Source organism: Cetorhinus maximus, chromosome 12 (assembly GCF_964194155.1).
Source record: "Cetorhinus maximus chromosome 12, sCetMax3.hap1.1, whole genome shotgun sequence".
Taxonomy (NCBI): domain Eukaryota; kingdom Metazoa; phylum Chordata; class Chondrichthyes; order Lamniformes; family Cetorhinidae; genus Cetorhinus; species Cetorhinus maximus.
In genome coordinates, this window is record NC_135890.1 from 102,685,778 (window position 1) to 102,712,862 (window position 27,085).

The 27,085-nt window shown below is 47.9% G+C and overlaps 1 protein-coding gene across 1 annotated transcript; it reads left to right on the forward strand.

Annotated features, from left to right (window-relative positions):
- The first annotated feature begins 6,150 nt into the window (after positions 1 to 6,150).
- Positions 6,151 to 25,211, forward strand: selenoe (selenoprotein e). The gene is made up of 4 exons (XM_078552884.1): positions 6,151 to 6,302; positions 22,975 to 23,051; positions 23,417 to 23,495; positions 24,887 to 25,211. The coding sequence occupies exons 1-4, from the start codon at positions 6,186 to 6,188 to the stop codon at positions 25,028 to 25,030; spliced, it is 417 nt and encodes a 138-aa protein (XP_078409010.1). The 5' UTR covers positions 6,151 to 6,185; the 3' UTR covers positions 25,031 to 25,211.
- Positions 25,212 to 27,085: the final 1,874 nt, after the last annotated feature.

Here is a 27,085-nt window from a genome sequence, read left to right on the forward strand (position 1 = left end):
GTTTGCCGTAAAATGTTTAACAGGACTTTTCTTAATGTCAAGAGTCTCCCTGGTATAAGCACTCTTAAGTGGATCTGGGAGAGTTTTGTGGTGTTATTTTAGAGTTTGTATTTCGCTGATGGTGATCTCAATGTTATGGTAGTTTTACCCTGGAGGTTTGAGCTTGTCACAGGGCCTGTCTGGTTCATGGGCAGACAGCACCACCCAATGGACACTTTCTGCAATGACATAAGCAAATGCAGACAACATCAGTAGTTAATGGCATTTTAAGCCAACCTAGAGAACTAGGAAAAGCTGACCAACAGCTTCAAAAACACTGACATCTGAAGGATGGCTCTGCTTGTAACACAATAACGAGCAAAAACAAAATTTACCTGGGTTTGAGTTCCAATATTTCCTTTGTTAATGATTAAAATTCATTAAAAACGTGAAAAACTCGTCAATGCTCCACACCATGAGGTCCGGGAAATATCACATGTTTTTAAATAAAAGATTTGTGGTCTCAGGTCCTTGTTCAGAAAGGTCAGCACAGCCCAATCAAAAAACGGACTGTCTGATTCCAAATATGGAAGTTAAGGGACCCAGGCCTGAGATAAATAAGGCGTGATTTGGAAACAGAGGGAAAAAAAACTTCAAAAGTAAACAAATAGTCTGAACAAGTGGCTGCTTATACAACAGATAATATAATCCAGCACATCTCGGATCTCAGTCTGAGTGACCGTCTGGTCTGTAACTCAGTCTGTCAGATCCACTACTCTGCGTATAAAACATTCCAGTCCCTGATTGGATTCTAGCCTTTAACCGACTCTCAGGTATTCATCATTTTACATATAAATTATTGTAAGCCCCTTCCATCATGTCATTCACTGCTGGTACCTGTTATTCTGTGTATAAACCATCCCAATCCTTCAATTAAACTGCATCCTCTAACTTGCTTCCAGGAATAGAAGTTAGAACAATATGAATATTTCATTATGAAATTGTTGTTAATATTATATTACCACATGGTGCACTTTGGAGCTGTGAGTTACATTAATTATTTAATGTACACTGGCTGGATTTGTCCTCTGGGACTAAATTTATACTTTCAAACTTCACCCCAATTCCTCATAAGTTTGATGAATTTATTGGAAAAGGCGCTTGTCTGTTAAAACCGTTGGCAACAACAGTACCAACAACAACTTATATAGCACCTTTAACATGATAAAATGTCTCCAAGAAGCTTCGCAGGAGCAATCTGAAACAAAATGTGACACCGAGCCACATAAGGACAGAGGACCAAAAGCTTGGTCAAAGAGGTGGGTTTTAAGCAGCATCTCAAAGGAGGAAAGCAAGGTAGAGAGGTGGAGAGGTTACGGGAAGACATTCCAGAGTCTAGGGCCCTCAGCAACTGAAAGCATTGCCACCAATCGTCCAGGGATTATAATCAGGTAAGGTAAAAAGGCCAGAATGGGATGAGCGCAGATATCTCGCAGGGTTGTGGGGCTGGAGGAGATTACAGAGGTAAACACTGGAATCTTCCAGTCCCACCACCAGTGAGGAGCATGGCAGGAGGGGGAATGTAGTTCGACGCGAGGCCAGAAGGCAGCTTCTTGACGTCGGGATGAACTGCAGGAATTTTGTTCTTGGGACGTTAAAGGTGGGTTAAAGGTAGGTAGATCCTCCCAATGGACAATATCAGGAAGTCCTTTTGCATTCATTAACATGCCATTCCTGCTCATTAAAAGGCCAACTTGTCAGAATTAAGCTCCCCTCCAAATTAAGTTTCCTGCCAGTGAGAAATTAGAAAGTTCACCTTTACAACTGCACATAAGTGGCGTGCACCTGGTGAAGTAGATTTCTTCCATGGTTAACAGTGAGATGCCGCTGCATTGTCCTCTTTGGGGAGAATCTGGAGATGTCAGCCTATGGTTCAGACCGAGTGGTGGCAGCGCAAGTCGCGTGGAGGATGACCAAGGAAAGGAGGGAGGGTTAGCGGAGAAGGGTGGAGCGGTGGCTGTGCAAAGGTGGAGGGGATAGTGCAGCCTGTCCGGGGAGGGAGAGTGCAGCCTGTCCGGGGAGGGAGAGTATGGAATGTCCGGGGAGGGAGAGTCCGGGCTGTCCGGGGAGGGAGGGTGCGGACTGTCCAGGGAGGGAGGGTGCGGGGTGTCCGGGGAGGGAGAGTGCGGGGTGTCCGGGGAGGGAGGGTGCGGGGTGTCCGGGGAGGGAGAGTGCGGGGTGTCCGGGGAGGGAGAGTGCGGGGTGTCCGGGGAGGGAGGGTGCGGGGTGTCCGGGGAGGGAGGGTGTGGGGAGTCTGGGGAGGGAGGGTGCAGGGAGTCTGGGGAGGGAGGGTGCGGACTGTCCGGGGACGGAGGGTGCGGACTGTCCGGGGAGGGAGGGTGCGGGATGTCCGGGGAGGGAGGGTGCGGGGTGTCCGGGGAGGGAGGGTGCGGACTGTCCGGGGAGGGAGAGTGCGGGGTGTCCGGGGAGGGAGAGTGCGGACTGTCCGGGGAGGGAGGGTGCGGGATGTCCGGGGAGGGAGGGTGCGGGGTGTCCGGGGAGGGAGTGTGTGGGGTGTCCGGGGAGGGAGGGTGCGGGGTGTCCGGGGAGGGAGAATGCGGGGTGTCCGGGGAGGGAGGGTGCGGGGTGTCCGGGGAGGGATGGTGCGGGGTGTCCGGGGAGGGAGGGTGCTGGTTCTCCAGGGAGGGAGAGTGCGGACTGTCCACGTGCCCTTGAAATATGCCAATCGGTCCTTCCACGGCAGGGATCGTGACTTCCCGCCCGCTGCTGCAGTGAGAATCGGTGAACTCTTCACAGATGTATATTTAATGAGATGACCAGCGCAAGATCGTGCGTGGTCAGCTCTCACCCCCCACCACCCCCAGCAGGAATCATATTTACTTTCACCTCCGCCATCAAGCTTACACTTCCGAGCGGAGGATCGCGCCCAAGGAGCGGTGAGGCCATGGAGAGGGATTTGAAAACAAAGATGAGAATGTTTAAGTCACGGCGTTGCTTGACCGGGAGCCAATGTAGGTCAGTGAGCACAGGGGTGATCGGGACTTGGTGTAAGTTAGGACATTGGCAGCAAAGTTTTGGATAATCTCAAATTTACAGAGGACTGGATTACAGAGGAGATCAGCCCGGGGTGAAAGATTAGCACTTTGTAGACACAGCACCAACAGGTGATGAGATTCTAGACAGGTCCATAGCTGTGGTGACACTGGAATGTGAGGAGCCCACCATTCGTCATCAGTGCTTGATGCAAAACTTAAAACCACAGAAAGAAACCTGTGGAAGATCAGGTGACTTGAATACCAGCCAATCATTTTTATAAAGAGCGCACTTGCCTCAGAGTCTATCACAAGAACCATTGTTTCCAATCTCCAGCTTTTGGGCGTGAATCTGTTTCACCGCCACCCTGTTTACACTAAAAAACCAGGCAGCAGTTGAACCCAAATGGAACAGCTGAGAGTCCACATCTGCTGCTTTGTTCTACATTTCCAGTCAAACTTGAATCCTGGCAGCCAGGGTTCCCATTAGAAACAGAAAAGTTTCTAATGCAAGAGAGATCACATAATGTCCGTTAGACCCTGCGATGCCATCCCTGTCTCTGCCCGCCTGACTAGTCAGTCCATGCTCCAGCCAGCCAACTCCTGGCAGAGCAAGTCAGGAGGCGGCATATCCAGCGATAAGTATAATTAAAACAGAATTACCTGGAAAAACTCAGCAGGTCTGTCATGAATCGGCGGAGAAGAAAAGAGTTGACGTTTCGAGTCCTCATGACCCTTCAGCAGAACTGAGTAAAGTTAGGAGAGGGGTGAAATATAAGCTGGTTTAAGGTGGGGGGGTGATGGGGGGAGAGAAGTTGGGGTGGGGTTGGTTGTAGGGACAAGGAAGCAGTGATAGGAGCAGATAATCAAAAGATGTCACAGACAAAAGGAACAAAGAGGTGTTGAAGGTGGTGATATTATCTAAGAAAATGTGCTAATTAAGAATGGATGGCAGGACACTCAAGGTACAGCTCTAGTGGGGGTGGGGTGGAAAGACTGACAGGGTATTACAGTTATAGAGAGGTCAAGGAAGGGAAGGGACCTTGACCTCTCTGTCTCAATTTCTGATGATAGACTGTTATCCAATATCCATTACAAGCCTACCGATTCCCACAGCTACCTCGACTACAGCTCCTCACACCCCGCTTCCTGTAAGGACTCCATCCCATTCTCTCATTTCCTTCGCCTCCGTCACATCTGTTCTGATGATGCTACCTTCAAAAACAGTTCCTCTGACATGTCCTCCTTCTTCCTTAACCGAGGTTTTCCACCCACGGTCGTTGACAGGGCCCTCAACCGTGTCCGGCCCATCTCCCGCGCATCCGCCCTCACGCTTTCTCCTCCCTCCCAGAAACATGATAGGGTCCCCCTTGTCCTCACTTATCACCCCACCAGCCTTCGCATTCAAAGGATCATCCTCCACCATTTCCGCCAACTCCAGCATGATGCCACCACCAAACACATCTTCCCTTCACCCCCCCTGGCATCATTCCGTAGGGATCGTTCCCTCCGGGACACCCTAGTCCACTCCTCCGTCACGCCCTACTCCTTAACCTCCACCTATGGCACCTCCCCATGCCCACGCAGAAGATGCAACACCTGCCCCTTCACTTCCTCTCTCCTCACCGTCCAAGGGCCCAAACACCCCTTTCAAGTGAAGCAGCATTTCACTTGCATTTCCCCTAACTTAGTCTACTGCATTCGTTGCTCCCAATGCGGTCTCCTCTACATTGGAGAGACCAAATGCAAACTGGGCGACCGCTTTGCAGAACACCTGCAGTCTGTCCGCAAGAAAGACCCAAACCTCCCTGTCGCTTGCCATTTTAACACTCCACCCTGCTCTCTTGCCCACATGTCTGTCCTTGGCTTACTGCATTGTTCCAGTGAAGCCCAACGTAAACTGAAGGAACAGCACCTCATCTTCCGACTAGGCACTTTACATCCTTTCGGGCTGAATATTGAATTCAACAACTTTAGATCTTAAACTCCCTCCCGCATCCCCACCCCCTTTCCGTTTCTTCCCCTTCCCTTTTGTTTTTTCCAATAATTTATGTAGATTTTTCTTTTCCCACCTATTTCCATTATTTTTAAATCTATAACTGTAATACCCTGTCAGACTTTCCACCCCACCCCCACTAGAGCTGTACCTTGAGTGTCCTGCCATCCATTCTTAATTAGCACATTTTCTTAGATAATATCACTACCTTTAACACGTCTTTGTTCCTTTTGTCTGTGACATCTTCTGATTATCTGCTCCTATCACTGCTTGCTTGTCCCTACAACACCACCCCCCCAAAAGTTCTCTCCCCCCCGCCCCCACCCCACCCCCACCTTAAACCAGCTTATATTTCACCCCTCTCCTAACTTTACTCAGTTCTGCTGAAGGGTCATGAGGACTCGAAACGTCAACTTTTTTCTTCTCCGCCGATGCTGCCAGACCTGCTGAGTTTTTCCAGGTAATTCTGTTTTTGTTTTGGATTTCCAGCATCCGCAGTAGTTTTTTTGTTTTTATTGATAAGTAAAATTGTCGCGTGAAACTGGGCGGAGATTTTGGAGGTAGTTTTTTTTGCAAGTCACTGGTGGCTTTTCCACATTACTGGATTTGAAAGTTTATATAATTGCAGCTGTAGGTTTTGCTTTTGTAGTCTGTTGCTCTGAAACGTTGCTTCTTTCTCTTCCTGGTGAAAAAAATATAACTTTCCTTGAAGTTACTGTTGCAGGCCGCAAACAACCAGCTCCACTGCCTGACTCCCCACTTCAAAACTGGTGAGCTGCTTTCTGCTGGAATCTTGGCAGGCCATCAGTAATACTGCTGACGTGTGGTTGTTGCATTGATGAAACATTTATCTACCTGGGAAAGGAACTGAAGCGACACCTGTTGCAGGCGGGAAAGGAACAAACCATGTCCCTACAAATAAACTGCACTGAACACAGGTCAAACTGGTCTGTCTTTAGCTGGCTCCACTCATTAGTTTGCTCAGTACATCAGTAAAGTTATTCCTGCATATTGTTTACCTCAGATTGAGTAATGGAAATTCGTATTCAGTGCTTGTTGGGTCTCCTCCCTCTGGACAATGGTTTAGCCCCTAACCTGTTATAAGTTATGAATGTGCCACGTGGTTCTGAGTCTGCCCCTTGCCCCGGTTAGGAGAGATGGTGTTGGCACTGCTGTTGTGTGCTCTGGCACTGACCACCCACCACACCAGTGGACAGAACGCAGCAGAAGAGGTGAATCAGGAAGAAATGAAAATAGCTCGAGCAGTACTGGCTGTAAGTACCTTCTCTATTGTTAAGAAGCTGAGGGGAAGGTGAAGTTCACACTGTAAAAACATTACCGAAGCTGGAAAAGGGAGGCCAAGTGAAGGAGTGGTTGCCAGGTAATAGCAGCCTTTCCCTTTAAGTATAATGCAGAAGGATGGGGAGGCTGAGGGGGGGCGGTAGGATCCCTCAGTCCCGAGACTGACTTAGAATTTGAAACGGCGACTTAGTTTTCACTGAGCGAGAATGTAGGGAGGAGAAGAAGAGTGAAATTCTTGGTTGGAAAGAATGGGAAAAAGTTTCGATGACATTAATATTGATAAAGTCAAGAGATGAAAGGTTAGAGTGGAGATGACGAAGAGGCTGGAGGTGAGAGAAAGAGTAAGTTTTTCCTGCTTATAATTTCACACGCAATCTCCCCCTTTTTGATGAAGTGATATTCACATGGATGGTGATTCATGGTGAACAAAGCTTTTTGATCAGATGCCCGGTGCTGGCTGTGGGAAGTTGAAAGAGGTGATCTGAACAGTGCGGTGTGTCAATGAAGGGAAAGAAGTGGATACAAGGCTATATTGCCAAAGCAGTGGAGTTTGTAAGATTACAGGATGATTATACGTGAGGAAGACCATTAAATCATCCATCCTTATACATTCTACAGACCATAGGCTATTTTTTAGGAAATACCACCACTGTTGTTATCGAGTTTTTACCGCTACTCCTCGTCTATCTGGAGCTCCACTCCAGGTCCGGCATCTCCCAGTGCTGCCAGTATTGGGAAGCTTGGAGGGAGGTGGAACTTACTTTAGCCTGAGGCCAAAAAACCGATTTCCTGATGGCAGGGTGAACTCTGGCAACTAAACTCTCGGGATTTGAAAGGTGGGTTAAAGGCGGGTCACGCTTCCCAATAAACAATGTCGGGAAGCCTTTTACACTCATTAGCTTGTCATGAACACTCATCAAAAGGCCACCTCATGGGAATTAAGATCCTCCCCAAATTAAGTTCCTCGCCAGTCAGAAATTAGAATCTTCACATTTACCACTGTACCTAAGTCACAAACATCAGCCTCTCGATTGAGATTGACAGGCCAAGCTGCATAGAGGCTGGACACAGGAGGCAGGACCAGCGGAGGAGGGTGGGAGGCTGCCCAGGGAAAGATGACAGACGGCCCCAGGCAGTGAGGGAGGCAGCAAGGGAATGCCAGGGTGCAGGAACGTGGGTTGGAGGGAAGGACCTTGCTTGTTGGATCTGGGAACCCTGTGGTTGGGGTCGGGGAGGGTGTTTTCGGGAAGGGGTGGTGGTAGAGAGATGGCCCTAGAGGGGGGGGCCATGGGAGATAATGGGAGAGGTCAGGGTCAGGGTGAGCAAAGGGAAAGTGGTGGGTGTAGGCTCAGAAGGGAAAGAAGACATGCAGAAGGTGATGGTTATAGGTGCAAGGGTAACAGGGGGAGGTTCAAGGGTGACAGAGGGGAGAAGAATGGTTATATTGGGTGGGTCAAGGGTAATGAGAGAAAGTTGGTGGGTGACAGGGGGAGGGTAGAAGGTGGTGGAGTGTGTCTGGAAAGTTATGTGCACCATTTTTTCAAGGTTCTTCTTCACAACACAGTTGCAGTGTCCGTGTGAATCCTCAAACTGGGAGGAGGGTCTTTTTGGGTGGGTGGCATTCATGGTGAGCACAATTGGCCAACTAAAGGGACACCCTGATAATCATGAAGCAACTGGATGAGAACCAGTCTCGGTTGTATTCTCCTCCCACATGGCAGCAGGTTTGCTCCTTTAATCATGGGTCTCACTACATCGGGATCCCAGCAAGGTCTGGAGTTTCAGTAATCTCACCTCATGGGATAATCCCTCAGTCTTTGGAATCAGTCTGGTGAACCTTAGTTGCAGTCCCTTTCTGCAAGGCCAATCCTTCCCTATAAGGAGACAAACAGGACAGATAATATTCCAGGTGCGGTCTCACCAAGACTGTAGTCAGCTGCTACAAGGCCCCTTTAATCCCACACTTTATCTCTTTCTTGCAATCAAGGACAACTTGACAGTTGCCTCCTTACTTGCTGGTTGCTCCTGTATGTGAGCTCACAGTTACTTTTGAACAAGGACAGCCAGGACCCTTTGGCCGTCCACACTTCTCATTATTGCAGCAAAAGAAAAAGCCTCTTGTTTGTTATTCCTCAGGCCTCGGGGAGAGCCTTACGCTTTTGACCCTCATACTCCGCCCTCCATGTTCCTGGCCATTCACTAAGCCGGTCCAACTCACCTTGAGGTCTCTTTGCATCCTCCTCACATCTCACAGCAGGACACCAGCAGGACACACAATGACCTGACTGCAAACGCTGCACCAACAGCATTTGAAGAGGGCTCAAAACTGAGTGTACATTGCCTGCTGGGCTGCCTGATGCGTGCCTAGGCCACACATTCGCGAATGATGGCCAAGGCTGAAACATACTCATGCTGGAATACTCAATGATGACACGACTAATAATGTGAGACAATAAATGGTGTATTGTTAAAACCTCAACATTGGAATCTAATTGGGAACAAAGTGCAATGCCTTTAATTCAGCACCACCATGGCAGTTCTGAGCAACATAATGAAAACAGCAAACCTGAACACAGTGCAGTTAAACATATATTTACAAGTGCCAAAAGTATATACAGCGGTTGTACACCTGTGCCACCTGTGCCAACTTCTTGATCTTTTTTTTCCTATTGCTACATCTAGGTCTAGGCCCGACATCCACAGCTGAGGTGGAGGCAGCCTGCTGACTGCCATGGCATGTTGACTGTTATGACTTTGGTGCCCCGATGCCTAGAGGGTCCTGGCCTGCTCAGGGTCTCTAGTTCAGGTGCAGGTGTGCCCTCCTCAGCCTGACCTGCTGGAGGTGATGGGGGTCACCGGCAGAAAGGAGGTGGAGCAACAGGACTCCCTTGGAGCGTCCTGGGATGAAGTCCCCAGGGTGCCTGGCTGGCATTCCTCCTCTCTGTGAGTGCCCGATGGCACCTCCCTGATTCCTTGAGGAGAAGGGGCACCTAGCGAGAGGTTGAGATGCCTCGCCCCACACCTACCTAGCCACTGCTGAACTCCACCAAAGGCTAGAGCAACGGGTGCAGGTGTGAGTGCATATCTGGCAGCCACTTGTTATGAACAATATATAATCTTAAGTTGAATTTATATATATATATTTGTGTGTTGAGAAAGGTAAAAATGATTTCAGTTTCATTTAGAATTTGTTTATGAACCTTGGAGCCTGGGAGTCTGGAGAGACTTGTAACTAAAAGGTATTAGATCTTTTGTGTTTGTTTGTATATATACATTTGTAATGAGGTCTTACAACCCCTGAAGCTGAAGAGATGGATTAAGGGGAGTCAAAAGTTCAGTGATTCTGAGGGGGAAAAAAACCCATAAAGTAGAAAAGCTTTACTGTCGCCTAGCGATAGTGATCCAAGGCCACAGACACAGAAGAGATCGGAATTGAGAGAGGGAATGTTCAGTGTGTGCGTGTGTGTGTGTGTGAGAGAGAAAGGGACTTTAATCTCACTGGGAAGAAAAGCTACAAGGCTAGTGGGACAATAATTAACTGAATAATCAGTTATAGGACTCAGAAAAGTGATCAGTTTAGCAAAGGTGCTACTGGAAGACTGGGTTTAGGAATCCATTTGTTTGCTCTGCCATTGAAGAAACAGTTGAGTTTAGAGTGTTTGGGTGTCTTGGGGAGATATACGAGTTGGGTAAGAAGCATCAAGTGAATGCTCAGGAATTCATCGAAGAAAACTGTTTGCAACTGCGCCAGTCCCAAGCGAGAAGCCTTTGTGTCAAGCGAATGATAACTCTTCACTGGTTTATGTGTCTTTAAAGGCATTTCTGGGGTAACGGAATAGTGGAAATTTGAGTCGTCTTCTAGTAATTGTGCTGAGATCTTTCCAACGTTTTTGTCTGATGCAATATTTCTTTTTTTCTTATTTTAATAATTGTTTTATTCTTTATATTAAAAGTTCATCAGCAGATTCCTGTGAATTTTTTCAGTAACTGACCTCCACAGTTTCTAAAAAAAACATTAGGATCTAGCAAGCCAGGTTTCACTCTGGGATCTGACTTGTCCAGCTTTGATATCAGCTGGGATCGTAACACACTGTGGTGGGGATTTTCTGTGCCCACCAGCGTCGGGCGTGTTCGGTGGCACGAGCGGACAATATGACATGATCGGTTTTATGATGGCGTGAAAGCAGTTCGCAATAGTCCGCTCAGCCTGCCAATGGTGGGCCGCATTTTCCCACCATCGGACATTGGGAACCTCATTGTAATACATCAGCATATCATTATTAGGCCTGCCTGCTGGAATCACCTCCCCCACTGCCCCCCCGGATCGTTCGTCCATGTCAGTGGGAAATCACGCCAGTGTAGAACACGTCTTGACCAGTGTGACGTGCAGAAGTTGGGATTTACCCACCAGGGCTTTGCTCACATCGCGGACATCCAAGGAGCAGAAGATGCTGGAGCCAGGCACCAACGGCACACTGGAGGGACGTCAATGGCACGCTGGGTGGATTCTCATGGATATGGCTCTGCTATAAAGCAGCACTCGGAAGTTAGATAGTCACTGTTGATGCTCACAGCGGGTGATGGTCGAGGGGATGGGAGAGGAAGGGCTGGATTTGGTTGGGAGAGGAAGAGGTGTTGGGGGGATAAGGTTCATGGGGCAATAAAGGTGTCAGGAATGGGGGGAGGTTGGGAGTGGGGGAATGAAGGTGTCAGGATGGGGTGAGCTTGGGAGTGGGGGAATGAAGGTGTCAGGATGAGGTGAGGTTGGGAATGGGAGAATGAAGGTGTCAGGATGGGGTGAGGTTGGGAGTGGGGGAATGAAGGTGTCAGGATGGGGTGAAGTTGGGAGTGGGGGAATGAAGGTGTCAGGATGGGGTGAGGTTGGGAGTGGGGGAATGAAGGTGTCAGGATGGGGTGAGGTTGGGAGTGGGGGAATGAAGGTGTCAGGATGGGGTGAGGTTGGGAGTGGGGGAATGAAGGTGTCAGGATGGGGTGAAGTTGGGAGTGGGGGAATGAAGGTGTCAGGATGGGGTGAAGTTGGGAGTGGGGGAATGAAGGTGTCAGGATGGGGTGAGGTTGGGAGTGGGGGAATGAAGGTGTCAGGATGGGGTGAGGTTGGGAGTGGGGGAATGAAGGTGTCAGGATGAGGTGAGGTTGGGAGTGGGGGAATGAAGGTGTCAGGATGGGGTGAGGTTGGGAGTGGGGGAATGAAGGTGTCAGGATGGGGTGAGGTTGGGAGTGGGGGAATGAAGGTGTCAGGATGAGGTGAGGTTGGGAGGGGGGAATGAAGGTGTCAGGATGAGGTGAGGTTAGGAGTGGGGGAATGAAGGTGTCAGGATGGGGTGAGGTTGGGAGTGGGAGAATGAAGGTGTCAGGATGAGGTGAGGTTGGGAGTGGGGGAATGAAGGTGTCAGGATGAGGTGAGGTTGGGAGGGGGGAATGAAGGTGTCGGGGCACGGAAAGGGGAGGTTGTCCAAGGGGAGGAAGGGATGCGGAGAGGGGAGGGAGTAAGGGTTGAAGAAGTAGTAAGAGTGGAGGAAGGAGTCAGGAAGGGGGGTAGGAGTAGTGCTGGAGGAAGAAGTAGGGCTGGAAGAAAAGGCTGGATGTGGGAGTTGGGGGGGTTACTAAGTGCGGGGAGATTCTGGGGGAGTGGGAGGATGGGGGGGGGCAGGGGGTGGAGAACGGGGGGAGGAGAGGGTAACAGGGTGGAAGACTGCACTTGGGAAGTAGGTATAAGGGGGGTGGAAGATGCAAGGTAAGGAGTACGGAGAGGGGAGGGAGTCCAGGGGGAGGAAGGGGTGTGGGGAGGGGAGGGAGTCCAGGGGGAGGAAGGGGTGCGGGGAGGGGAGGGAGTCCAGGGGGAGGAAGGGGTGTGGGGAGGGGAGGGAGTCCAGGGGGAGGAAGGGGTGCGGGGAGGGGAGGGAGTAAGGGTTGAGGAAGTAGTAAGAGTGGAGGAAGGAGTCAGGAAGGGGGTGGGGGGATGATGGTGGGTGTGATGGTGGAGGGGAAATGGGTGATCGGGGAGGGTAAAAGATGGGGGAGTGCACAATGCAGTGAAACCAGACCATGCTGGCTAAATTGAAAATGAACTTAGTCTACTGCATTCGTTGCTCCCAATGCGGTCTCCTCTATATTGGAGAGACCATACGCAAACTGGGCGACCGGTTTGCAGAACACCTGCGGTCTGTCTGCAAGAAAGACCCAAACCTCCCTGTCGCTTGCCATTTTAACACTCCACCCTGCTCTCTTGCCCACATGTCTGTCCCCATAGATCCTCACATTGCAATTATGAAGGTCTGACTCCAGTCTGGCTTATGGCAGCACCAATACCCATTGTGAGAATGTTCCTGTCATTGAGATGCAATGGAGGCCCTAATAGTCACTCGCAGGAGGATGATGACAACATGCAGTGAGGACACTCCATAGATCTTCACATAGCCTCTGAGGATGTCTAACTCCTGTCTGGCTGAGGGAAGCTTGCTCGCACTCTATGATCAGGGCCATCTTAGCGACACAGCCATGAAACTTTAGATGCATCTGATGCTTTGTCCACCTTCAGCACCTAAGCCTTCCAGCAGTTGGTGCACAATATCACTGGTCACAGATGCTGGTGTGATGGGGACCTTAAAGGTGTTGAAAGCATACAGACAGAATGAGAGAACTCTGTGGCGCCTGCCCACTACATTCTGGCAGCAATGACCAGTACCACCGAGGTGCCGGCATCAGTAATGTTTCCAGGGAGTGAGAGGCTGGATCATCACTGTAGCCTGAAGGCTGCACAGAGCACAGGGAAGAGGCCCTGGACTGAGAAGGAGTAGCTGGAAATTCCCAGGATGGTTTTTTCTCAGAATAATAAGGAAGGTGCTAAGGGTAGAAGTAACACTTGAAAATTGAGGTATTTACATGGTAATAAAGTTGAGCAGTGTGTTGGAAATTACAGGGAAAATCTGTTGGGATTATTGGGGTGCAGAAAAGCTCTGGAAGTAAAAATACTGTGGTTTCTGAGGTTCAGGCACAGGAAAAACCAATGATTTGTGTACAGGTAAAACAGGAAGAATCAGTGATAGGTAAAGAAGTGGAAATGTGTTTGCAATTTACCCATTTAAATTCTGAGGAGCAGGTTGCAGAAACGTTTAAAAATGTTGTATGTGAAGAGGGAGTCTTTCCATGAGTACAGGGTGGAGTAGGTAAAGATATTAAAATTTTAAGGGACACAGGGGCAAGTCATTCCTTAATGTTGTGGGATAGTGATATTTGCTATTCAGGGGGAGTATTGCAGGAACAGGTGATAATAAGTGGGGTTCATGGAGATGCTCAACCTATTCCATTGTGGAAGGTAAATTTAAAGAGTAAGTGGGAAACAGGCGAGATGATTGTTGGGGCAGAATTTTTCCCTCATTGGGCGTGTGTGCACCCGACACGAACAGAAATAAAATAGTGCGTGATGACATCGGGTGAGCGTCCCGACATCATCACGCACTCACGCAATAGTTTGCCCAGCGGGCTTGTGCGAGTGCTGGAGCATGCCCGCCATTGATTAATAAGCTGCTTAAGGCCCTTAGCAGCCCAATTGACTGTGATTTTATTTCGCCTGTGTGATTTTCTGCTCATCGCATATGCAAAATGGGCAGGCGGCCAGCCGACATTTTCACAAACCTCATCCAAGGGCTGGGATAAAAAGGGTCAGCAGCATTGCCAGTGTGAGCAGCGAGGAGTTTTGGAGATAGTTTGCAGCTGGTTGCTTATTGGTACTTGGCAGCTTCATCTCTGTTTGGGACTTCATTCTTAACAGTTCCTTATTTCAGGACTCATTGCCGTCTGCCAGGCCCCGAGAGAATTCAGATCGTGTGGACCCTTCCAGGTATCAGACAGCCTTCTGTAACCATGGTAATGGGGATTTTGGTCTTTGATGGTGGCACCTCCTCTGATGAGGAAGAGAGGGGCAGAAGGGAAAGGAGGCCAGGTGTCCCTATGCAGCTTCCCAGGGAAGCGACCTGTGGGAGGAAAGACACAGGCACAAGGGGTGCAGGGCCAGCAGGTAATCCAAGGTGGAACAGGCCGCAGAAGATGCCACTATCCTGATGCCAAGGCTTATAGGCAGCGATGCAGCTACCTCAATATGTCCGAAGTGCAATGCCAAAGGAGCCACCGCCTCTCAAGGGAGACCCTGACCTTCATCTGTCAGATGTTTGGGCCTGAGATCAGCTACAACTGTGTGGGCGGACACCCCATGCCAGTGGCTCTGAAGGTCACAGTGGCCCTCAACTTCTATGCCTCCGGCTCTTTCCAGGGCTCAGTGGAGTCTCCCTATCAGCTGTCCACAGATGTGTCAAGCTGGTGACAGAAGCTCTGTTCAGGCGGGTACTGACCTTTATTCTTCACCATACGGTCAAGGCCAGCCAGACACAGTGAGCCAGAGGCTTCACAGCCATTGCTGGCTTCCCCCATGTCCAGGGTGCTATAGACTGTACACACGTGGCCATCAAAGTGCCAGCGGGTGAGCCCGGTGCCTTCGTCAACAGGAAGGGCTTCCACTCCATGAACGTGCAGATAGCATGTGACCACAGGATGCAGATTCTACAAGTCTGTGCAAGGTTCCCAGGCAGCTCCCATAACACATACATCCTGAGACAGTCCAAAGGTGCCAAGGCTCTTCAGTGCTCCAGCCCGACTGGATGGATAGCTGCTGGGTGACAAGGGCTACCCCTTGAAAAGGTGGCTTATGACGCCTCTCCGCCACCCAAGAACAGAGGCAGAGAAGTCATACCTCCACAAGGGCAGTGGTAGTGAGAACCATAGGTCTTTTCAAGATGCGTTCAGGTGCCTGGACCGTTTTGGGGGTGAGCATTGCAACACTCCACAGAGCGAGTGTCACTGATCATGGTTGCATGCTGCGCTCTCCACAATCTGGCACTGGCAAGGAGATACCCACCGGAGGAAAGGGATCTTAACGCAGCTGCATAGGCCACAGACGATGAGTCCAGTCGTGAGTCAGAAGAGGAGCATATTGAGGAGAACGCTGACGGTATGGAGCCAGACCTTGGTAACCTGCAGGGAGGCAGGGACACCTTGATCCAATGGTTCTTCAGTTAGGCTACCAAAGATCAGCTTCAACCGCATGCCAGGCCTGCCTCCTCCATCCTGGATGTCCGAAAGGACCCTTTCATTTGAACACAGGAAGCATACTCAGGCCATGATGACAAAAACAAAATTTATTTCAAGTGGACAATTCCAAACTATTCGCATAGTCTTCTCTGGTCTTCATTTCCAGACCAGTATAGATAAAGTAAACATAAATGAACGTAAGATCACCCATGACCTGTGCCTCTTGTGCTCATGGTGCCTTTAACTTATATTTGCAAGTGCTACGTCTAGGTGCTCCTCCCTCGCTGGCAGCAGCATTGGAGACAGCTGCTGATTCTGCTGTCTTATTGTCCTTGATGATCTTGGAGGTCATCCTTTGACCAGTATGGTCTCTGCTGGCCCTGCCTGGGAGGGAGCGGTGTGCCATGCCTGGCATCTCCCCTGTCATCGCAGCCTCATCAAATGTGACGGTCATTGACGGAGGGGCGGAGGAGCTGCTGCCATCATCCAGAACACCCTGAGAGGAGCCCACAGAGATGCCAGGCAGCTTGTGCGCCAATGTGAGGTTGCTCTGGACCTCCCTGCTCACCATTTGTTGACGGGCACATAGCTGGGTTACTAGGTGCCTCATCCATCTCCCACATGGACACTGACCACCTGAGGTCAGTGCCTGTGTGAGGGCTTGCAGGTCTGAGCACAACCCCAGGAACCCCTCATTCTATCCCTGGAGCTGCCTCTCCATGAGAGTTGCCACTCTCTCAATGGAGGATGCAGTGCGCTCGCCCATGACGATCAGCACAGTGCTCACGCTTTGTATGGGCTCCTCCATCATGGAGACCATGGCACACAGACCCTCATGGATCTCTGCCAGATCCTCTCGTGCATCTCACTGGACATCCAGCATCTGCCCCCTAATGGACGATTCCAAAAGCTCATCGTCAGCCTTCAGCATCATCCTGGTCCCCAGCAGTCCTCTGACTGCTGGCGCCCTGGGCACTCTCTGCCTCTGTCTGCACCTTAAGTGCCTGTGAAGTGCCCTCACCAATGTGCACCGAGATACTAACAGCCACTCCAATGTCCACCGAGCTGCTGCTATCTGCGCTGGCGCCTGCTTCTGAGAGTGGGTGTGACACAGGTGAAAATGACGCCTGGTGGCCCTCCAGTGTCAGGGGTGGCCCTTCAGGGTCCGGAGAGCGAATGCCTGCTGGTGAATCTAAAAGGGAGGAGAAGGATATGTCATTAATTAAAGTCATCAGACTGTCACTGTGCATGCCAGGGACCCTGGTGAGACAATGGAGATCTGCATCATGGTGCCATCGTCTTTCAATAATCAATGGGGATTCCAGGTTCGAGGCTCACACCAATGAGGAGACTGCACTAGAATGGTTGCACAATCTGAAAGTCTCACTTCTGTGTACTGCGCTCTTACCTTTGTCTGGTGCCCCCGCCTCCACACCTGGCGCGCCGGCTCTCCAGCTCTAGGGCATCCTGCTCGAACCTTGTGAGCCCAAGGGCTTCCATCTGGACGTGCCCTCTGGGCTAGGTTATGGCTCGTATTCTCCTGAAAGGACAGTGGAACATTGATTAGTCCACTCTCTACCTGCAGCGCCATTGCAGCCTGGCCAACCCCAGATGACGAACCCCTGACAGAGCACATCTGAGTCATAGTCCTCGAGCTGCAAGGCACTCAGTCCAAGCAGCCAGGGCTCACCCCCTTGGCCAGCTCCGGCGTGATTGGCAGTTGGCACTCAGATTCTTGCACCGCTGAGGTCCTTGGGTGGACGGCCACACCTTGTAGATCTGCACACTGACCGTTGCCAACACGATACTGAGTGCACAAGTCATTGAAGCGCTTCTGGCATTGCACCATGTGTGCCACACCATGTCATGGCTGCTAACCAGGGCTGCCACCTCCTCCCATGCCCTCTTTTTGAGGTGTGCTGGCCTCCTTCTCCCATCTCTGGGGACAAGGGTGTCCCTCCTGGCAGCCTACCTCTTCCAGGAGGGCTGCGAGGCACTCATCAGAAACCCTCCCTCCTGCCTGGAGTTTGCAGATGCACTCGACTCTATCGATGCCACAGCAGACATGCGTCCTTCCCTGGCAGCCTTTCTGGGGCTGCCTGGGCCACTTTCAAACAGGCCGGCGGGTCGCCAAAGGACCCGGCGGACAACAGGCCCCCAGCACCGCTCAGCCCTCCCCGGCCAGCGTGCAGCTTCCTTCATTGGCCCGCCAGCATGAAATCACGTTCAGGGGCCCAATTGCCAGTGGTAATTGGTTTTAGCGGCCGTTCCCGCGCCCGCCTGCCGCACCTACTCGATGAGGGAAAAATTCTGCCTTGGAGTAGTGGAAAAATTACCCATTGCAGGAGTTCAATTTATTTGAGGTAATGAAACTTCAGAATGCTTCAGTGTAGAGGGATCTGGGTGTCCTCGTGCATAAATCGCTGAAAGCTAGTATGCAGGTACAGCAGGTAATAAGGAAGGCAAATGGAATTTTGGCATTTATTGCTAAAGGAATAGAGTATAAAAATATGGAAGTGTTGTTGCAACTGTACAAGGCATTGGTGAGACCGCACCTGGAGTACTGTGCACAGTTTTGGTCCCCTTACTTGAGGAAGGATGTAGTTGCACTGGAGGCGGTTCAGAGGAGATTCACTAGATTGATTCCAGAGATGCGGGACTTGTCTTATGAGGAGAGATTGATCAGTTTGGGCCTATACTTGCTAGACTTTAGAAGGATGAGAGGAGATCTAATTGAGGTATAAAAGATGCTAAAGAGGATAGACAAAGTAGACGTGGAGCGGATGTTTCCCCTAGTGGGGCATTCTAGAATGAGAGGCCATAGTTTTAGGCTAAGGGGTGGTAGATTTAAATCAAAGATGAGGAGGAATTACTTTTCTCAAAGGGTCGTGAATCTGTGGAATTCACTACCTCAGAGTGCAGTAGATGCCGGGATGCTGAATAAATTTAAGGAGGAGATAGACAGATTTTTAATTAGTAATGGGTTGAAAGGTTATGGGGAGAGGGCGGGAAATTGGAGTTGAGGCCAAAATGAGATCAGCCATGATCGTAGTGAATGGCGGGGCAGGCCCAAGGGGCTGAATTGCCTACTCCTGTTCCTAGTTCTTAAGTTCTTATGGTCTTATGATTTTGCTGGGTCACAAGTGTAAGTGACTTGTTAAAGGCATTCTGAAAGAAATTGAATTCCTGCTTCAAAATGACATTGAGTTTAGTTGCAGTGACTGGAGTTCACCTATTGTGCTGGTACTGAAACCAGGAGGAACACAAAGCCTGTGTTTGGACTATTGAAAGGTGAATGCAGTGACAAAATGGATTCATTTCCTATACCACGGTTGGAAGATTGCATTGAGAAAATGGGACAATCAAAATTTATCACAAAGATTGACTTGATGAGAGGGTATTGGCAAATACTGTTATCGGAGAGAGCAAAGGAGATATCAGCTTTTGTGACGCAAGATGGACTATATCAGTTTAAAGTCATGCTGTTTGGTACAAAAAATGCACCTGCAACATTTCAAAGACTGACAAACAAAGTGATTGCAGAACTGAGCAATTGTGCTGTTTATATTGATAGTTTTCAGTCAAACGTGGGAGGAGCATTTACAACACCTGGAAGAATTATTTAGTTGACTGCAAGGAGCTAATTTGTTGACGAACTTGGCTAAATGCGAACTTGCAAAAGCGCAAGTTACATATCTAGGCCTTATCATTGGACATAGTAAGGTGGCTCCAAGAGACGTGAAAGTCAAGGCTATCATGGGTTTCCCTGTGCCTACAACAAAATGAGAAGTTTTGAGGTTTATGTGCATGAGTGGGTTTTACCTGAAATTTGTACCAAATTTTAGCAGTGTTGTTTCTCCGTTGACTGAACTATTATAAAAGAACAAAAAGTTTCAATGGACACAAGAGTGTCATAAGACATTTGACAGTTTGAAAACTGTATTTTCTATGACAACAGTTTTGACAGTACCCAATTATGCCAAGCAATTTAAGTTGGCCATTGACACAAGCGATATAGACATTGGGGCTGTACTGTTACAAGAAGGTGAAACTGGGATTGAGAAACCAACAGGGTATTTTTCACAGAAGTTGAATGTACAACAGAAAGGATATTCAATGATTCTGTGGTTCTGGTATTAGCATTGCAGCATTTTGAGATTACATTGCAAACTATTCGTCGGAAACAATTGTTTATACAGACTACAATCCTTTAAAGTATTCGGACAAATTTTGAGACGGAAGTGCAAGGTTGTTAAAATGGAGTTTATTACTGCAACTTTTACTCTATAGATTATACGTGTGGCTGGATGAGAAAATCTAATTGCAGGTGCATTGTCAAGAGTTTAAAGGGAAAAAATTGGGCATTTAAAAACCTGGACACTGGACTGCAATGATTTCTGTTGATACCAAGGGTTTGTATATGTATTATGTTAATGCATGCATCTGGTAATGTAATAGTGTGAGTATATAGATAAGAATAGGAGGTAGTGAAAATTGGGTTAAGAAAAAGAAGCCATCTTTTAAAAATATTATTATGGTTCATTTTCCCGTTTAGGAGGTTGTCATGAAAATATAATAATTCTCATAATATTATTGTAATTTATTGTAAAAGTAGGTTATTAATCAGGTTTGTATAGTTTCTTTGTGTGTATGTGTGCATGTGGGATTTAATTGAATTAGAGACAGCTGGTCATCAGCAACAAGCTAGGTTTGAAATGCTAAATAAAAAAACATGGCTGAAGTTTTAGAATGTGAGGCGTAAGGAAAATTTGCATTTTTTGATAAATTGGGGCAGTTTGAATTTCGAAGAGATGGTAAGATATTACACTTAGCCAGAAGAAGCTAAGCCAAACAGCGTGTTTATTTTTCCCAAAGGTTACTGATAAAAGTAGTACTATGAAAAGATTTATATTATAAGAAAAGTAAAGTTCCAAACACATATCGGAACAATGGAATTCGCATTGAACATGGACAAACATGTATAAAGGAACGAGGCTGTGTGTCAGGCGAGAAAGCATTCTAAAATCTAACACAAGTGTGAAAAGCCTCCAGTCTCCGTGCATCAAGTTGCTATCAACAGGAACAGAAGCTGAGAAAACTCACTTTACATTCGACTGTCCAGGGTTTTGTGTTGCTTTGCCTGGGCCTGTTTAAATCTATTTGTTTTTATTGTTGCCTCAATCGAGATGTAACTGGGACCCAAGTTAATTAGTGGTTTTAGGAGTTATAATAGTAGTAATTTGTAGACCTATGCATGTGCTTTACATCTTTTCTTTTGTTAATAAATGTTTAATTTAATTTTCTAAAAACCTCTGAAGTCGTGGTAGTCTTACTACTTTTGAATTCATGGCATGCATCTTGAAATAAAATACAAATTGCAAAACAGTTGTGAACGCATGATCAAGTTTCCCTCGTGGATTTGATCCGCCTGGCACACATCATCTGCCACGTCATGACACTGATGCCCTTATGAGTGTTACTTTGCTGTGAGTAGATGGTGCCACTTACCCTGGTGAAGCATAGCAGGTCATTCTCGTTTTTCCCCACTGCTAGGCAGTTTTCCTGTTGGCCCCACAGTCGCTAACCTCCGCTGCTACCTCTCCATACAGGCTGCTGTGGTCAGCCTCCTGCTGCCATCCCTGGGAAACAGCTGCCCTTCCCGCCTTTCCAAGACAGCCTGGAGGAGAATCTTCTCTGAGCTGTGGGGCCACACACCTTGTCTGCTCTGGGGCACCCTGCCTGTGATGTGGAGAATCTGGAGCTCCTGGCTTGTAGTGAGTGAGTGGCTGTCCGGGTGCCTTTAAATGTGGCGTCTGGACCTTTGACCCTGTGAGATAATAACGGAGATGTTGACTTCCTGCGCTCCTGCCCCAAGAACTGGCAAGCACCTTGTGGATGCATCTTTAATGAGCTGAACAACACAAGATCTTGCAGGGTCGGCCCCCAGTGGAAATCAATCTGCGCCCGCCACCAATCTTAAACTCCAGAACAGAAGGTTCTGGCTCAGGTGTTGATTACCGTCTGCTTGAATAAGAACTGCCTGGCATCTCTCGTTACCTTTTACCAGCCTAGGCCCATGCCATTGTCCTACTCCCACAATTAACTTAAAGTGTTATTCTTGAGTTCAAATTTCTCAGGTCATGCTGGAACTGACCATCACACTGGTCAGACCTCATTTGCTGCTCCATTTACTGTTGCTATGTCTGGTTGCAATGATAGAATAGGCCCATCCAAACTCTGGAGGCAATGCAAAGGGCATCACAAAATTGACACCACCACCCCCTAGCACCACCCTGTCACCACACCCCCACCCCACGTTAGATGAGAAAACAATAAGGAATAGCTTGATAAGAAAGGACTGTTCAGTCAGAAAAAGAGGGCTGAGAGGATGTCCTATGGATGTATATAGGGTACTTAATAGGTGTAGTAATTGTAGCTTTAAGGAATGTAGTGACTGTAGCTTTAAGGCTGATTGTATTGTGTAGTATCATGTGACGGTGTGAACGAATCAGTGCTAAGCACAGGGAGCCTTCGAGTGGGAGCTCTTCTTCTGAGTGTGCAGTTTGATGGAAGAGTGTAACTGCTGCTGTAGCCTGTAAATAAAGTTCGATGTTTCTAATGAGAAACCTATCTGGCAAAACAAGTCCATAACAATAGGATAGACCTCAGACATCTGGAGGTAGCTGGAGTGCTGCCTGAACACTCTAGCCGCTGGGTAGTGGCATCTTTGGCCGTCTCCTGCCTTGGCCTCCCTGCTGGTCCTGCACCAACTGAGCCCCTGCCTCTCCTCTTAAAGGTCTGTTCCTGGGATGCTGCCCGCGTCCACCTGGCCTCCTCTCCCTCCTGCCCCTCTCTTCCTCTTCACAGGAGGCTCCGCTGACAGATTACACTATCCCCATTAGATGGGATACAGAGGAGCAGTGCCTTGAAAATGAAGGAGCTCTGTGCTGCAATACTCAGGGGAACCTTTCAGGGAAGATGAGAACCTGAGATGCTGAAAGGCAGGCTTGACAATCAAACGAGATGCCAAGAAACTCTGGGACAACTCTGTACTCACACAGCAAAGGACCGACAATGACAGAGAAAGTGCTGCTGCTTCGGGGCCTTTTATGCTGCCCTTGGATGAGGAAATGATAAAAATGTGAATTCCGCCCACCCATTTTGCCCGTGTGATAAGCTAACAATCGCACGGGCAACGTAAAATCACGGTCAATTGACTTTTTAATGACCTTAGTTGGCCCTTTAATTGTTGATGGGTGATGCTCCGACTCTCGCACGTGCCCACGGACCTCAATGTTGTACACATGCGCGATGATGTCAGGATGAATGCCCGGTTACCTGATATTGGTTCCAATATAGTTCGAATGGGGAAAGTGGAAGAAAGCAGCAGAGTTAGCAGGGGATAAATGCATGGTGAAGTGCACAGCTGTGCAATATCAAGGCACTGCCCAGAGGCATCAGTTAGCATTACCAACCAGATTAAGATCATTTCACCAGCTCCGCACACTGTTAATCCCGCATTTTGATGTTGTTTTATAGGCTCCTAGTTTGGTTGGATGATCAATTAAGAAGATGCCAGAGCTGTACCAGTTCCTTCTGAACAGATTGGCATTATAGTATCCTTTTGTATGACTGTAAAGAGGAGGCAAGTTGGCATATTCCGCCCTATTCTTCCTTTCACCTGTGGGGTTTGCTGTGGCTTTCAGCGCGGTATCTAATCTTCTAGAGTCAAAGATTCCGAGGTCAGGAATAATTGTTAACAGGCTTAAGTATATTATTATACATTCTGTGTACCCTTTAACATTCATAATATTCAATGTTACTCAAGAAGCAATGGATACTCTCTGTGTAATTCGTAGACTCTTCAGTTTGCTAGTTGAATGCAGGATTTCAGTGTGCAACAACATCAAAGTATGGGTAATTTGTCCCACGCTCACTGCCAGTGGCTCTCTGAATGGGTTTCCTTAAATCTATCCTTCAGCCATAACCTGCAGTATGACTCACAGGACGACACGGAACCTGAGCTCCTCTTCTACAACCTGAGGGACAAAGTTGTTAAGGTCAGTTTCTACTTACATTTGGATTTTTACGTGACATCTTTAAAAAAAAGACAGATATCAGACTTAGCGAGTGAAAGCTTGGGGTCTTTATTTTTTATGCCAAACTGTTTAGTCTGATAGCAGCAGACAGATTAAGAAAATATAGATCAGGAAGTGAAGGTGTTCTATACATCCTACATTAGATACAGGGGGACAGAGAGGGGAAGAGATACAGAATGTGAGGGATTCAGAAATTGATCTGTAAAAGGAAAGACAAAAAGAAAAAAAGGAGAGAAAAGAGAGCGTGCAAAGGAGGGATGGAGAAACAAATGTGGAAAGAGAAGAATAGAGACAGTGAGAAATGCTTAAAGGATGTAGGTCAATAAATGCTTACACTCATTATCCATAAGAAAGGAAAGGGAGAGCGAGCTGGAGCTGAATAGTTTGTAACTGAAATGCTGACCTCTTGTGTAAGGACAGGTCTTGCAGTGAGCAATTAGAGTCAGCACCTGACGGAGAACAATTTAATAAAGGATAACAAATTCTTGGTTGATCTCAGAAGTAGGCTGGGGATCTGATCTTTGGTTTTCCAGCGACACAATAGAAGCCCACTTTTCACGGTGATGTCAGTAGGTTGATTAATACAGGAGCATCTATGCCCGACCCTGGTAGTGTAGCATGTCTCTCCTCCCTTGTAAAGATAAAGGATTGTAGAGCAGTGCTTCATTCTGATGATGGCCTTTAACTCCCCAAACCACAAAGCTAACAGCTACAAATAATAGCATCTTACAGCACAGAAGGAGGCCAATTGGCCCATTGTGCCTGTGTCGGCTCTCCAAAAGAGTTCTCCAATTAATCTCACTGTCCTACTCTTTCCCCATAGCCCTGCTATTTTTTTTTACCCTTCATGTATTTATCCAATTCCTCTTTTGAAAGTTACTACTGAATCTGCTTCTACCATGCTTTCATTTCAGGCAGTTCTCTCCAGATCATAACAAATCACTGTGCAATTTGTTTTTTCCTCATGTTGCCTCTGGTTCTTTTGCCAATTACCCTGTGTCCTCTGGTTATTGACTGTCCTGCAAATAGAAACAGTTTCTCCTTATCTACTCTATCAAAGCCCCTCATGATTTTGAACACCTCTATTAAATCTCCCCTTAACCTACTCTACCCTAAGGGGAACAATCCCAGTTTCTCAGAGCATTGATAATAATCTCTGGGTGTTGATAATAATTGATAATTAGATTTTTATTACACACCATGTAATTTTACCAAAAGTTCTTGTCAGTAGTTGAAGATGATTGTTCTGATTTGGCTTCCTGTTGTGTTGAACTAATGGTTCGTAGAGGCACAGCGGTAGTTATCCACTGAGGATTGTGTTTTCAGCCATTTCTACTTCCCCTTCCCCTCAGAGTTACCTGGTAAGGGATATGACGGCCGACGAACTCTCTGCCCTTCTCGAATCATTGGGATTCTACAAAAAATCAGCCAAGGGGGAGGAAGTGCCAAAGGAGTTCCAGCATTTTCCACTGAAAGCTCCACGAGATGAGCTGTAGGTCAGCGGGTGTCATTGTGGTGACTGCACAATCAGTGTGAAGATCACTTCCAACAAGCATGGATGATGTTCGAGTCTGAAAGGCTACTAATAGTCGGGGCTCAAGCTGAATGTTTGCTTCTTGGTGTGAGAAACCCTAAAGGTTTTTGTTCAATAATAAAAATCGATGCACTCATCCTTAACCCTTGCAATCTGTTCTGTTCTTGTTCCCACCTCTGATATAGTTCCTCAAGTCAGGGCAAATTAGCGACACATAATGGACTAGAAGGAGTCTAGTACAACAACCACTTGTATTTATACAGCATCTTTGATGTGGTAAAACCTCCATGGTGCCTCCACACGGGTGCGCTTCCAGCATCCTGATAGGGAACAAAGTGATGGGGCTGCTATGCTGTGTTACACCTCATTAGCATTGTTGTATCTTCTCGGAGTGTAACTTCTCTGACTCCCTCCCACCAACCCCCCCACCCCACTCCCCACCACCCTGCCCCCCTTTAGGGTAGATCCCATAATTGCTAATCTGTGGAAAACATAAAGTGGGTGTAAACCTGGTATAAACCTTTCCTCTACGCTGTGCATTCCTGGGTGCAAAGGGAAGGAACAATCAGCCTTGGCGAGAGTGGCAGCTCCATGGTCCTCTATAATGCAGCACCTCATCCCTTTGTATCAATCTGTGCTCCCCTCATGAATATTCGGATTGCTGCCATACAGACTATCAGCTTTAACATCACCTCCTTAAACAGCATAGCTGGTCACATTATCTCAATGCAGATATCCACTGACAAGGGCTTCAGCAATGTTGCTGGTGGCATTAGTTCTCCATCATCACAAGTCACGGGCACTGCAACATGGGTGTCACACACAGGGGCATGCCAAACCTAGCAATAGATAGTGGCTTTGCCCCTCCCACAACTATTTATGTTTCTTTTTACATGGGCATCCCAATATGATTTGACTGCAGGGGGTTGTATGACAAAAACAATCTTATTGATGTGGCTTTTATGCTTGACATTCAGCATTCCTTGGGAAAATTGGAAAGATGCTTGTTTGTCAGTCTTTTAAAATTAAACTTACTGAACTTACCGAGCTGTGAGAACAAAGCAAATGCTATTAAGGGAAAACAACGGAGATAATATAACCCTGTGAGTGACACTAGTGTTATGGTTATGAAGATAGGCCTTGAACTGAGATAAGATGAAAAACTGTGGTCTTAATAATTGGGTATGTGTTTTACAAGTAGCTTCATAGATGGCATGGCTTGTCAATATAGCAAACTAACCCCATCCCCTAAAAAAAGTATAAAAGATTAAACCCTTCAAAGACCTGTGTTACAGTCAAAGAGAGGAGTTCCCACAAATTGGAGGACAGAGATCTCATAGAGAGAGGGAACCTGCCTGATCATCAGATGAAGAATATACAATCACAGGATCCTACAACATCTGGTGTTTGTACCGTACTGTTTGATTGATCTGTGTTTGATTATGTTAGTTAGTTCCCTGAGCCTTGTAACAGTGCTTGATTGCTTAAGCCAGGTAGAGCTAGAGAGTTAACTACTGACACAACACAGAGAATGTTCCAGAAATACTGAGGCTCCCTGCAGAGGCCATGGCCTGGATTTCCATCCTTGATAGAGGCAGCAGGAATTGGGTGAATTCCGGACTCAGCCTCCCTGCCTCAAGATAAAGTGCCCAGAAGGGTGGGATTTTCATTGTTTGTTGGGGGAGGGTGGGGGTGGGGGTGGGTGGGTTGCGGTGGTGTTGTGGGCGCAAGCTGGAATTGGGCCAGCCAATCTAGAAAAAAAGATTGGAGGCAGCCATAGGGACTGCCGGGCACCGATGCAGGCTGTTTAAAAGGTTGCCTTGGTATCATGGGTCTTCATGCCAGTTAAAATAAAAACACAAAGGCCCTTCAACCCTCCAGCACTCACCCCCTCACCTCCCACATATTCCTCATGCCCCATTCATGCCATCTCAAGCTTGCCACCCACTCCCATGGCCCTCATGCCCCTTATGCCAACCTGTGGTACTTCCATGCTCATTGACTCATTATACACTTT